Source organism: Guyanagaster necrorhizus (genome assembly GCF_019112545.1).
Source record: "Guyanagaster necrorhizus MCA 3950 unplaced genomic scaffold BT62scaffold_46, whole genome shotgun sequence".
In the NCBI taxonomy this organism is placed as follows: domain Eukaryota; kingdom Fungi; phylum Basidiomycota; class Agaricomycetes; order Agaricales; family Physalacriaceae; genus Guyanagaster; species Guyanagaster necrorhizus.
Window position 1 is genome coordinate 173,495 of NW_025064925.1, and position 13,521 is coordinate 187,015.

A 13,521-nucleotide genomic window follows, 5' to 3' on the forward strand; every position below is an offset into this window, starting at 1 on the left:
GAATCAACTACGACTACGGCGTACATTCTTCCATTCATTTATTATGTGCTTCTGATGGTTTATTTCACCTGTATGGAGTACTTCTGGGATTCTCCGCTCTTTCTACTGCTTGTGTCCTTGGAATGAGGCCCTTTCAGCGACCGGCGGCCCTCGCGGGTCAGTTCTACTATCTATATTCCGACAGCCAATTTATCCCTTTCCCCCTCGAGTACTCCTCCTCGGTGACATGGACGTACTCAGCCTCAGAGCTTAATGTTTCGGCCCACAAGTCGAGGAGGTCACCGAATGATAGACCGTCGTCGCCAGATCTCAGGACGTATTTTGAGGGGAGAGTTATGCTGAGGTTGTTAAGGATGGCTTCAACAAACACGCCGACGTTGGTGTCTGCGGACACTATCGTGGGTATACGCATACGCCCCCTTCCTTTCCTTCCCCCGCCATTATCTGGACTGCATTCTTCCTTGCTTCATCACCGCCACCATTTTATACTATGAAAATACATCTGGAGGACGTAACGTCTCATTGTGCTCCAGTGGAAGAGCCGCAGTGAACACTGAATACCGCCTTTTCTATGTGGGTTTTGTCCTCTGTGTAAGCCCTTGCCCTGGTATTTCTTTTGAATCTTCTCGAATAATATTACCATGGAGCTACCGTCAATGATATGCCACTGAGATAGCCCTTTTCAAGTCCAAGAATCACATTTTGAACGGGGATATGAGTGCTAGCGCGCGAGTAAGCGAACTCGGTATTTTTTGTCGCTCTGCGCTGATGTCTGGCAGATGCGCCAGTGTATTCGTTTTTTCGTCATCCAACACCACTTTTATGGCGGAAGACTATGAAAGGCCAACGCTTGCTTCAGCCCGATGTTTGGCGAAGAGCGAAATCTGGCAGTTATTTGTCCTCGTACGCTTATACGGTCTTATATTTCGCTTTAATCTTGAGATCCTTCCAGACGTTCGAAATACTTTGGCGCATACATCCACTTCGCCGTTTGCCTGTCTTCAGTCGCAATACAGCGACTTCAGAGCCCTATAAGATGATGCTTTTGTTTGAGAAGGAGAATTTCGGTACTGGACCGTTCCGTCGTTCCGTCGTTCTGCCGTACGTACGTTCGTTTTCTCGGCTCTTTGTATGTCAAGACGTCGTACTTCCAGAGTGAGACGCTGCGGTCGACGCGGTTTCTGCTATGTAATTTGGGGTAGGCTGTTGGCTCACTTTGCAATGTTCAAGTCTCATCGTTCCCTATAGCCTTAGAAATGCCAACGAAAATCAGGACATGATGCCCGGACGTTCTGATGCCAGCTTTGTTATGGGAACAAGTATGTCCAAGTTCAATCACTTCTCTGTTTAAGAGGGACATAACGATCTTGATGACAGATCTCCGTTATGATCCCATAAATGTTTTCGGGTTCAGTATTCTCTCCCCGAGCGTGCAGATGTTGACAGAACAACGAACATTTCAAACGTTGCGACGGCCCGGTCTGTGTATGAAGGAACATCCAACTCTAATGAGAAGTTACAACGACGAAGCTAAAACTTAAACGGCGATCTAGACGGAAGATCTTTGACTATGTGAAGTCGATGGGTGCTATTCGGTCCCCCCTCCGACTCCAAATCGGCGGTTTCAAAAATTACTTGACCCTGACGCGTCGCGTGCACGCAGCTGCCCTTATTCTTTCTTTTTGGTGTTTTTTTTTCCTTTTCGCGTTAGCGTGTGCGGAATGCACCCGACTGGCGCGTCCTACATTACCTTGCGAGCTCTTCCCAAGGCATTGTCAGTCAAAGTTTTTGTCTTGAATGACCAATGCGAAAAATTCCGCCACGCTAAGGCGTCGAATAAAGACAAGTTACATTGTCCTTGGGGGAATTTGCCTTTATCGGAGAGCTTCGACCTTGATTTCCATTTGCCACCGAAATGCTTAAAATCCAGGAGGACAATCTCCCTCCCCACATCGGTCCCCCTCGTTCTGCGTTCTTTTCTCAGTATGTCTTCCACTGGCTTGGAAGACATATTCATGGCGAACCGGGAGACCATACAGCAAGTATCTGCAGACGGCGTCATTCCCGACAGGAACGACACACTTTGTGCGTATGCTCCTCCCAGCACGAATAGGTGGTTCTGCTCGTACAGCGGGGACACCCCATGGTGCCTCTGGCACGACGGGCCAGCACTGGGGAGGTTCATCGATCTCTATTCGCAGGTACGTCCAACGACGGGAGAAGACGTCCATCGGATAGAGTTTGTCAATGGCGAGATCGCGCACGAGCATTCCCCTGGGTGGACGTTCTGTGCGCCGGCACCCACTCGGGAATTTTGGGCGGCGTACCCGAAGCATTATGCGGAGCCTGGGAGCGGGCTTCCTCCTCTCGTTCCTTTATCGTACCCGCAGGATGGTGAGTTGGCCGCTCCTGCGATACTGAATGAGCAGGACAAGCCTCTGGATCTTGATCTGGGACACTGTCCGGGCCCCCTTCCTCCTCGTTCACCATTGCCGGTCGTTAAAGTTGAAGCTCAAGAGCGCGAGATCCGCCCGCTACCTCGTGGTGGTCGTGAACGCGCCGAGGCATCTCCCGTCGCAGCCTCGCTCTCGCCCTCTTCGTCGCTAACATTATTCTCTCCCTCTCCTCCGCCCGAGCTCCGCTGCCTCTACCTCCACTGCGATAACCGTTTCCCCTCCCTCGACATGTTGTATGCGCATCTCCGATCATCCAAGCACCCCAAGGGGGAGGAGGAGGAGGAGGAGGAGAAGGGGAAAAAAAAGCACAAGTACCGTTGTGCGTTCCCGGGGTGCGTCCACATGCTCGTGAACCGGGGGGATTTCCCTCGGCACGCCGAGTCGGCGGGACATTGCCCGGAACGGCGCTACGTGTGCGGGGGGTGCAGGAAGGGGTTTACGCGGGTGGATGCACTGAAGAGGCATCAGGTGAATGATGGGGCGAAGAAGGAGTGTAGGAAGGCATGGAGGGAGGAGGAGAGGATGAAGATGGAGGAGGGGGCGATGACGGTGGGGGGTGCTAGGAAGCGGAGGAGGACGAAGTAGGTGGGGTCCGGGCGCGTTATTTGGACTGGATATAAGTATTCTATCTCTCCTTGTTTCATTAGTATTTTCTCTACGTAGTCATTTATTCCTCCTCCAGCAAATAATTGTCGCGATACGTACATATCATGTTCTCGTCTGCGATTTTCAATAAACTAGTTCGTTGCAGCTTGCCGTGTAGTGATTTAGTCAGCTCTGATACCAGATCCATGAAGGCTTTCAAGTGTACATCGGGCTCAGTCGTCTCTAGCACTTCTTCGCCGGAGCCCTAGTGAAATGGCGGCTCCAACCAATATCCACCAAAGGAGTGCTGAGACAAAGGATTCAGGGTGAACACAATCAGAAGTTTGGTTTGCGTCAGCTTGGAGGCATCTATTTCCAAGAAGTAAGGTCAGTTTTGCAGTTGAATGAGTGGTACATGTCCACATCGCGTTCATGGGATGAGAGCCACGAATCCCTGTTTTTTTTTGTCCACGCACAATCCCCCCACCTTACTTTGGAATCTAGATGGCTATGCTACTCTTATTCTTGTTCTGAACAAAGGACTGGGAATTACACTGCCCGCTCTATTAGCATGGGACGAGATTCTGATGTTAGAGAGAAAGCCGTGTCCACCGCGAATATCTTTGGATCGTATCTCTGCTTGGTAACGGAAGTAAATTAGTACTTGCAAGTATTCTTTGAATCCTTACGCTGATCCGCTTTCAGTCTCAGGACGGCTCTTTACTGGCTCGTCGGATGTGAGGGGGGATCCATACATACGCTCTACGACAACCTTAACCTCCCCCTTTTTCCCCGAGTACTGTCAATTCTTTGCTGAACTCCGAACCTGTGGTGGGCCACTTTTTCATAACTGAGAACCGAACTGACGGGTTTAGTTTAAGGTATGTCCGTGCAGCCGTCTGATAAAAGTGCTGTGAGGATGGAAAGTTGGGAATGAAATCCAAGGCCGATGCACAGACTCAGAGCAAATGACGTGGAATTGGGACAATTTGCAATAAACACTGCTTAGTCATCGGCCCACCCTTGGATGATGCTGCTCGCCGACGATCTGCTGCTGATCTACACCATCGCCTTTCTCTCTGTTCCAAACCGAAGCGGGATAAAAAAATTCTACATCACAAGGTGGCCAGATGGATTTACGACTGGGGAATTAATACTGGTTTGCACGTGCGTGCCGCGCTGTCGGTGAAGATGATTGATTGTTCTTATGGCGTGTTTTGATATGGGCGTTACATGCGCCCTCCTGTTGAGGCAGTCGGTGGTCACGGGAGCATTCGTCCATGCTCAGTGGAGAAGTCGTTACGTGTTCATACACCTAGATCGAGTGGTCGTGTATAGGCCGACTGTTTATCTTCATCCATAAAATAGCGCACTGCTTGGGCAACTGACTAGGCCTACAGGATGGCTGATGATACATAAATACAACTAAGCATAGTTGAGACACAGAGCGCCATCAATTGCCCCCCTCATGTACAGGTACGGGCTGTAGGCCTACGGGAGGAGGGGGAGAAGGAAGCATACAGGTTTGTCTTCTCGAGTTTTCACGCGTTCCGTGGACATAATGATCACCATCCCGTGGTATCTCATAGATACGACTGCCTACATGATCATTTAGTCCTCCAGAGCAATAATTCTCGTGGTTACGTACGTGATATGAGGTTCGTCCGTCGTCAAAAAGCGCAGGGGGGAACCTATCGACAAATATCAGCTGGTCGTTCGTCGGAGCTTTAGTGATTTAATCGGCGCCGGTATCACTCGAGATGCATCACCGGCACCTCTCGCAGGGTTGTCACCTCCTCGAGTTTATCCTCAGCGTCCTCGCATACATCCACATCCAACGGCGTCTCTTGCGGGTCCCTCCAGAAGCTCGTCGAACAGTCCGGGTCGGAAAGTTGTGCGAAATTAGGCGCTGGAACAAAGGAGTCGGGAACGAATGCAGCAGCGGTGGACTTATATCCTTTCCCTTGTTTCATCCTCGCGATGTCCTTTTATAAAGAGCATATACGCAGTTCCTGAGATTCGGATTGGGAGTAAAGGATCTGAAAGAGGTCGGTTTTTGGAAAGGATGTGGGCGCGGGGTGAATAGGTGTAGGCATGTCTTTTGAGAGATTCGGCCGAGGATCTGTCGCACACACCGGCTCGGTCCGCGTATGACGACGACGACGACGGGAACACGGAGAATCGTGCCCGCAACCTCCGAGTTGGAGAACGGTGATAGAGAATCTACTATATCAGAGCCGGCTCGGAATCGTACTCAGCCCGAGAGGGAAAAAATCAAAGGACTTGCCGAAAATGGCAATATCGAAGCAGCGGCGCGACAACGTGGTATCTTCTTGACTGCTACTCTCGAAATTACAACGCGGTCCTTGTATCCTGTCAAATGTACTTCATATGTATAACCCGTTCCTTCCCGCTCCAACTCACCTCAGGAGTGTTCCTTAGCCCACGAGCATACGTCGTTCCTAACCTCCAACTAACCTCCACAATTCCCAGTACGCGATGAGGCAGATAAACACTTGAGAAGGATGGCTGGACGGAATCAATAACTGTTATCGACAGTGACAACAGAGTCGAGAGAAGACATCTCCGCGCGGAACTCTTGACACGCTGCATTACCAAAAAAATAAGGGAAGCGAGTGTACTCTAAACTCAAAAGTGAACGTGAAAGAGGGAAAAAAAATACTTTCACAGCCACCTTTCATTCGGATAGAGGGAATCGAACCCTGAGGTTCAGCCGTAATCCATTACGCTACTTATATCCAAGTGTTCGTTGTTTAGGCCCTCCCCCCAGTGAAGAGAAAGTTAACCATGGACGATGACCGGTGAAGCGCAATGAGGAGAGTGGAAGAGGGGGTGAATCAAACCCAGGGAGACATTGCACCGTTACATATAACAATGAGGAATGAAGGATGTTGCTTTCATATTAGCACTACGTATCTGTCCTTGGAAGAAGCACTCTCCAGGGGATTTGGGGACCTTTTTCGTTGGAGTTCAGAAGTCAAGAGAGAAAGTAAACATGAAAAAATGGCGAAAAAATGACACCTATCTGGCTTTCGAATGGGGGACAGGGAATCGAACCTCTGGCTAATGGAATATGCCATTTGCACCAAGTGTATGCGGAGACTATGTAAACAACGAGGGACAATTGGAAGACAGCGTGGATTTACAGAACCACTAGTAACTTGTGTCTGTTGTCTCCTCCGACAAACTCATCATGAACATGGGGGATCAGAGACTGACCAGAATTCCTTCGCTGATCATTTGCTCTTACTGCTTCTAAGTCTAAATATCCGTATCTGATCAGGTAACGCTTGAGAAATGACAGCGGGACGAATCAGTAACTGACTACAGAGCTCAGAGAATGTATCCCCATGTGGAACGATCGCATCTAGAATCCATTTACTTTTGCAAATGCATTATCAAAAATGAGCGCACTCTAAATCGGCAAGAGAATGTGAAACAGGGAAAAAACTTTTGATGCACTCTGTCATTCAGATAGAGGGAATCGAACCCTGATCTAAGCTATAATCCATTAAGCTACTTATATCCAAGTGCTCACGGTTTAGGCCTCCCGTGAAGATAAAAGTTAACCATGGATGATGATCCATCAAGCTCAGTGAGGGGAGGGAGGCGCAGTTCACAAGTTGGAGGTTTGCATCAAGAGGAACAAAAAGTAAGCATGAAAATTGTCAAAAAAGCGAATCAACCTGCTGATCCTCGATTGCGACGGAGGCAATCGAACTCGAGATAATGATAGATGCCATTACACCAGGTTTATCGGGAGATTATGCAAAGAAGGAGGAGGAAGAGGTAGAAAAAGTGCGTAGAGGTTACACAACCACCAGTAGCTGCTCCTAATTCTCGGTCCGGACTCCCCACGACACTCGGATAGAGGGAATCGACCCCAAAGTTATCGGAAGAACGAACGGTATCCAGTACACTGCTGTTATATTTGCAGCAGCAGGCAGTGACGAGTTGTCATGATAGAAGATGCTAGCTGGGTGCGATAAAATGAGCCCCAGTTCAGGTCGGTTAGACTCTTCTCTTCCTCCCGCAGCCCGCTACGTATTCGGTTCTTTTGCGGAACAGCTAGAAATTGTCATCAGTCAGAGAAAAGATATGATGCTGCCTAGTACTACAGGTACAGGTGCTGCGACAGGCTTTGGCAGCCGGAACTCCAACGGTGGTTGATTCATGGTTGTAGTGATTTAGTGAGGAATTCCCCTCTGAACACAGCACTGTCTTTTATGGATTGTATTGATGACTTTTTATTTCATTTGAAACCTTCATGTGAGCTGGGCTTGATTGGTACAAGTCAAGGAGGGTGCTTTTGTGAAAATAAAATGTTGACTCACTCAACCAGACCTTGCAACTTTGGGGCAAAGGGACCAATTCGTGTTGGGAAAGCAGAGATAGGAGACTTCTTGAGCATCTATCCAGGACGGCTCGTGCACCAAAAATAGTAGTCAGATGATGCCAATGGTATTTCCGCATCTCGTTCAGGGTTCCTAGAATGTGAACCAGGGGTGATAAGATAAAGAAGATCCTATCCACAGTTACAGATGAAATTTTTCATAAATCACCAAGGCAACTTTTGACTACAGAGAGATTAGAATACATCTCCACACAGAATTCTAATCTATACATGCTGCATCACCATACTCAGATCTTCATGTCCATTACCAAAAAAATACGGGAGATGAGATCATCTTGACTGAAAAGTGAACATGAAAAAGGGAACACAACATTAGCAATTTGCCATTCGGATAGAGGGAATCGAACCCTAAGCTATGCCATAATCCATTACACTACTTACATCCAAGCATTCATTGTTTGGGACTTATGAAGAGAAAGATAAAACCAAACCATGCCATAAAAGTGGACTGGTTCATCGAGAATAATTCGGAAATGGGGAATTGAACCCAGGCAGCCATTGCAGCCATTGCTTTCGAAGGTCATATGCAAATAAGGGAATGAACTGACGAAGATGTTGCCCAGCTGATTCCTTACTCTTTCAATAAATTGTTTTAAAATGCACTAGTTTCTTCTCCTCATCTCTTACATCCGTGATGGGTCTGGACATGGTGATATCACCGCCGATCAAGTTGCTATGGAAGCTGCAATGAAAGAGTACTTAGTTGATCTTTGTAGACAAGTGCGATTCGTGGGCTTGGGCTCTGTGGCTGAACATGATTACTTGTCTCAAAGCATACTTGATGTCTTAGAACTTTCAAGATGCTTGAGATAAAAACCAAGGTATAAAGGGTGGTGGGTGTACAGGTCAAACTTTATTTAGCTAACACAGATTTTGTCAATACTGATATGTGCTTTGCTGAGTTTCTGAAAGGGAGAACAGCGGAATAGTATAAATGATGTACATGGTTTAAGCAGTGCCACTTCATTACAGAATATAAACTTGTATGATAGTTATTACTTCCAGTGAGAAAAGGTGTTGTACAGATGGAATTACATTGGTTCATTGTGAAAAGGAGACTACTGGTGGAGCTCAAGAAGTAGTCTATTGAGTATCACAAGGGGCTCCCAATATCTCTCTGGTCCATGAAGACTGATGATCAGCATAAGAGTCAAGGGTGGGCTCTATGAGACATTTCCCAAGTGCTAATCTATACTAGTCTGGCAGAGCCTATAGGAGAAATACTTTTGTCATCCAGACAGTGAGAACCTTCAAGGCTTGAAATACCATCCATTCTATGGTTGGATAATTTATTTTACCCTGCTATGTCTGCTCTCAATAGACCATTATCTACAGCTCTCAGAACTGAATTTTGGCAGTGGTTTGAATATACAAACACATAAAAGAATAGACCAGCCATGACCAGAAACATAGATGATTCTACCTGGCTATATAAAACAAGGGAATTGGCTGGTGGCTTCTGAGTCAAGAGTGAAATGGCACTGAGACAAGATCTTGACTCAGTCTGATTCATTGCATTGCTTAAAAGCATGCACATTATGCAGCTGTCTTTGAAACTTGCCCTTCACTGCTACACTCACAATGGCTGATATTGTTCAGCTGCTAGATAGTGAATCTGAGTGAGAACTGACAGTAACATTGATTCTTCATAAGAGAAGGCTGTTGCTGGATGCTGATCTACCTTAGATTTAAAATGATATTGCTGCATATGAACAAGAGATCTGTATTCATTCTTTCAAGAACAGCCTTGATGTGACTGGGGGCTTGTGGCTCCTGGCCCAAGTCTGTGAATATTGATGAGACTTCATATTATCCTCATCTTGATTATGGTCAGTCATCATTGTGAAACTCCCATTTACACAACACTTGGCAGAGATCTTGGTCCACTGCTTTTATTACTCTGCACAACACCCATTGCACATAGCAATAAGAGGTCATCACAACAATATCTGCTCTGTCCAAGACTATGACTATACTCATCATATCTTTCATATAGTCCTCAAAAAATCTATGCACTGGAAAATGATGGACATGCATGTCAAACCAGAATACCTGAAGAGACTTCCCTTTCCTTTCAGGTCACACCTCTTTGCTGATGCTGGAGGAGTTTCACCTCTCTTCTACAACCAAAGAGGGGGGCTTGAGTATTGGTGCATTGTCCTCACTGCCATGTCTTTGACATGCCTATCTCTCCTGTCTATTTGAGGTCTCTGAGAGGTTTTTTCATACAAGCTTCCTGACACATTTCTCAGAGAGGCTGAACCATTTGGCAGACATCTGGTACATTGCTCAGATGCCCACACTCATTGAATGCCATATCTGCCTGCCAAAACACTACACTGAGCTGCATAGATCTGTGGTTCCTTATGATATTTTACTAATTTGAATGGAACAACTCAAGATCTTAATCATCAATGTGTTAAGCCCAAATAACATGTGGTGTGAAAACATGATAAACTGATGCTGCTTCACATTCAGGTAGTCATGTCAGAGTCCACTATATGTGTCTGTTTGTCTATGTGTTGCAAGGCCTTGCAGTTGGCTTGAGATAAGATGGTAGAAGAATAAACTTTAGCTTGAAGCTGGGGATACTACAGCGAGAGCTATGCTACTTATATACCAGTCATCATCTGTTCTATAGATATAACTACCTGATTGTTCATCCTGGCATTATAGAGTGTTTTGTCCTGTGTCATTAAGCTACCTACAAAAGTGTTTTGTCTGTTGTTGAGCAGTTACCATCATGTTGAAGGACAATGACTGACTAGGCATTGTGATGACTAAGCCTGTCCCATGGTCCTAAGTGCTGGCCTAAGCACCCTGACTAAGTGAAATAGGGGTCAATCCCTCAAATAAAAGATAGAAATAAGGAAAAATTGTAACATTACCCCCTCCTTAAGACCATCATCCTGATGGTTAATTTAGAGATAAGTCTTGGCATTCTGTTGTAAGATTCATGAAGACATTGACCATTAAGTTGGTCCATGTCTCTGTTTATAGGCATGTTCATAGTCTTATATTGTATTGTTGGCATCTATTGCCTTCTCATTGACCCACTGGTTAGATTCCAGGCCATATCCTTTTCAACTGACCAGGTAGTCAACTGTCATCATCATTCTGCTACCCTTTGCCTTGACTTTTTGTAATTTATATTTTAATATTTGATCAATTTTGTAGTGTTCTTCATTGTTGATCAAGTTGGGTGGGGGTGGTGGAGGTCATTCCTGGTTAAGGAAGGCAGGTGTGATGTAAGGTGTCAATAATGCTTCATTGAAGATATTATGTATCTTTCATGTGACTGGAAGGCACAATTTATAGGCTGAGTTGCTGATTTTGGTGAGAATAGTGAAGGAGCCTGTTTATTTGTCAGCTAATTTCTGCTTTGGGTGGGGAAGACAAAGGTTTATTGTGTCCAGCCAAACCTTGTCATTGACTGAATACTTATATGTAGCATGACAGTGTTTATCATATTGCTTCTTCATTGTATTAGCAGCCTGTTCAAGGGCTGTCTTAGTTTTGCTGTAGATTTTGGCCATGGTCATAGCAAAATTGCTGGAGGCAGATGTTGAGGTGTGAGTGTACTCAGTTTGGGTGATATGAGGGTGTCATCCATAGTTGATGAAGAAGGGAGTCTTTCTCATAGCTGAGTAGATACAGTTATTGTGTTGGAAGACAGTGGGTGCCAACCATTCCATCCAATCATCTTGTCGATAGTTAATAAAGAGGCAGAGATATTTTTCCACCTCTTGGTTAGCCCATTCTGTTTGACTGTCTGTTTATGAGCGATAGGTGATTGACACATTTTGTCTGATATTGAGAAGTCAGTATAGATTGTTGAGAAATTTGGAGACAAATTGAGGTCCCCTATCTGAAATGATGACTTGGGGCATGCCATATTTGGCATACATCTCATTGTGCAAGATTTTCGCCCATCCTTCTGAGGTTAATTCAGTGGAGCAAGTGATCAGAATGATTGCTTTAGAGAAGCAATTGACTATGATGAGGATTGCATCATAGCTGTTACAATCTGGTAGTCCAGTGATCAGGTCCACTGAAATGTGGATCCATGGTGATGAAGGGACCTTATTCAGATGGAGTGGTGTGGTGCATGGTTGGATTGATGGTTTGCCCTGTTGACAGGTTTTGCATACTTTGATGTATCGCTCAATGTCATAACTCATTTTGGGCCACCAATATTCCTGTAGCACAAGTTCCTTGGTTTCAGCAATACCTGGGTGGCTGGCAGTTGCATGATCATGACACATGGCAATAATTTCACCATATAGCATTTGGTCCTGGGGAATATAGATCTATCCATCATAATAGATCATCCCTTCCTCCTTCCTCATCTCTTGCTCATAGTTAAGAGATGGGGCCATCCATTGATTCCATTTCTTTGTGTCCCTTGTTGCACTCTTGATCTGTTCATGGATCTCTTTCTCTGTTGGCATTATCATGGCCCAGAAATGTTCAGGCCTCAATAATGTTACTCCTTTGTTGTCCTCTCCTTCTTGGTCATGATCAGCCCTATGACTGAGGAGATCTGCCTTCTTGTTGGCTACTCCAGCTTTATGGTGTAGCATGTACTGGTATTGGCTGAGCTCCATGACACACCTGGCTTGTCAGTGGTTCAACTTCTGTGGTTGTCAAAAGTATCATAAGTTTTAATGATCTGTCCAGATCTCAAAGACTTTGATAGTGCTGATTAGATAGTGTCACCACTCTTTCAGAGTGAGCATTATTGTGAGTAGCTTCTTGTTGTATATTTCATAGTTGCATTCAGTAATCATGAGTGCTTTGGATAGGAATGCAATGGGGTGCCATTTACCATCCTGTTCTTGAGAGAGGATGGTGCTGATGGCACCTTTGCTAGAGTCAGCCTCAATACAGAATTTCCTGTCCTGTGTTGGGATCACAAGAATCACATCCTCTGCTAATTGGCATTTGAGGTCATTAAATGCCAATTGTTGTGATGGGCTCTATGTCCAGGGTGCATTACCAGTTAACTGGGTCATAGGACAGACTATCTTACTGTAGTCTCTGATGAACCATCAGTAGAAGTTTGTAAATCTTAGAAAGGATTGTAACTCCTTCTTCTTTGTCAGTTCTGGCCATTCAGTTACTCCTGTGACTTTGATGAGGTCCATCTGAATGCTTCTCTTGCTGATAATGACCCCAAGATACTCGGTCTTAAGTATCTTGAATTCACACTTTTCTGCCTTGAGGAATAACTTGTGCTTCCTCATAAGTGTTAGCACTTGTTGTACTAATTGTTGGTGCTCCTTCTTTGTTTTGGACATGATAAGAATATTGTCCAAATGGATCATGACCTTTCTGATGGCAATGAGGTCTTTGAATATGTCATTCATCATCCATTGGAAGGTTGCTGGTGAGTTGATGAGGCTGAAGAACATGATGGTAGGTTTGAATAGTCCTCAGTTCATGTGAAAGGTGGCCTTCCATTGATCACCTTCCTTGATGTGCATATTGTTATAGCCTCAACAGACATCCAGTTTGGTGTAGTATTGGATGCCTCAGAGTTTCTCCATTAACTCCAAAATTAGCAGAAGGAGATAATGATTCTTGATCATCATTTTGTTAAGTTTCTGATAATCTTGCACCAGTCAGAGCTTGCCATCTTTCTTTTTGATGAAGAAGAATGGTGAAGCCATCAGAGACTTTGATGGCCATATGCATCTACTAGATAAGTTCTTGTTGCTTGTTGTTGCTAAGTGGATAGGTTTTACAAACCAGATTGGCATTAGCATTTGGGATCAGTTCGATTGCATGATTCCAGGGTTTTGAGGCTGGTAGTTCATCAAAGCTTTCCTTTTTGAATAGGTCATGATAGTCTCATGCCCATTCAGATACCATCTCCTCAAATGTCCTCTCCTCCTTTTCTGCATTAGCCTTCACTGCCAAGTCATTGGCATGGTGTAGAGCATGGATATGCAGGGCCTTTTGCAAGTTGATGGTGAGAATTATCTTGCCATCCTCCATTTCTTCATCCCACCAGTCATCTGGATCTTCATCAGGTAACTCAAA

At 45.4% G+C, this 13,521-nt stretch overlaps 5 protein-coding genes across 5 annotated transcripts; 3 read left to right on the forward strand and 2 right to left on the reverse strand.

Annotated features, from left to right (window-relative positions):
- Positions 1 to 102: 102 nt before the first annotated feature.
- On the reverse strand, positions 103 to 412 carry BT62DRAFT_1012462 (uncharacterized protein; the record flags this gene model as incomplete). The annotated part of the gene is made up of 2 exons (XM_043177931.1): positions 103 to 163; positions 213 to 412. The coding sequence occupies 2 exons, from the start codon at positions 410 to 412 to the stop codon at positions 103 to 105; spliced, it is 261 nt and encodes an 86-aa protein (XP_043034190.1).
- Positions 413 to 663: 251 nt separating this feature from the next.
- Positions 664 to 1,631, forward strand: BT62DRAFT_575658 (uncharacterized protein). The gene is made up of 6 exons (XM_043181461.1): positions 664 to 732; positions 780 to 903; positions 953 to 1,105; positions 1,155 to 1,198; positions 1,249 to 1,319; positions 1,378 to 1,631. Exons 2-6 carry the CDS (start codon positions 823 to 825, stop codon positions 1,539 to 1,541), a joined length of 513 nt encoding a protein of 170 aa, XP_043034191.1. The 5' UTR covers positions 664 to 732; positions 780 to 822; the 3' UTR covers positions 1,542 to 1,631.
- On the forward strand, positions 1,495 to 3,082 carry BT62DRAFT_575669 (uncharacterized protein). Its single transcript, XM_043181462.1, has one exon. The coding sequence runs from the start codon at positions 1,722 to 1,724 to the stop codon at positions 3,039 to 3,041; it is 1,320 nt and encodes a 439-aa protein (XP_043034192.1). The 5' UTR covers positions 1,495 to 1,721; the 3' UTR covers positions 3,042 to 3,082.
- A 1,288-nt stretch (positions 3,083 to 4,370) lies between these two features.
- On the reverse strand, positions 4,371 to 5,026 carry BT62DRAFT_997619 (uncharacterized protein). Its single transcript, XM_043190667.1, has 2 exons — positions 4,690 to 5,026; positions 4,371 to 4,640 (listed from the first exon to the last, which is right to left on the reverse strand). Exon 1 carries the CDS (start codon positions 5,012 to 5,014, stop codon positions 4,793 to 4,795), a length of 222 nt encoding a protein of 73 aa, XP_043034193.1. The 5' UTR covers positions 5,015 to 5,026; the 3' UTR covers positions 4,371 to 4,640; positions 4,690 to 4,792.
- Positions 5,027 to 6,633: 1,607 nt separating this feature from the next.
- Positions 6,634 to 7,232, forward strand: BT62DRAFT_1012466 (uncharacterized protein; the record flags this gene model as incomplete). The annotated part of the gene is made up of 4 exons (XM_043177932.1): positions 6,634 to 6,714; positions 6,774 to 6,860; positions 6,934 to 6,969; positions 7,029 to 7,232. 4 exons carry the CDS (start codon positions 6,634 to 6,636, stop codon positions 7,230 to 7,232), a joined length of 408 nt encoding a protein of 135 aa, XP_043034194.1.
- Positions 7,233 to 13,521: the final 6,289 nt, after the last annotated feature.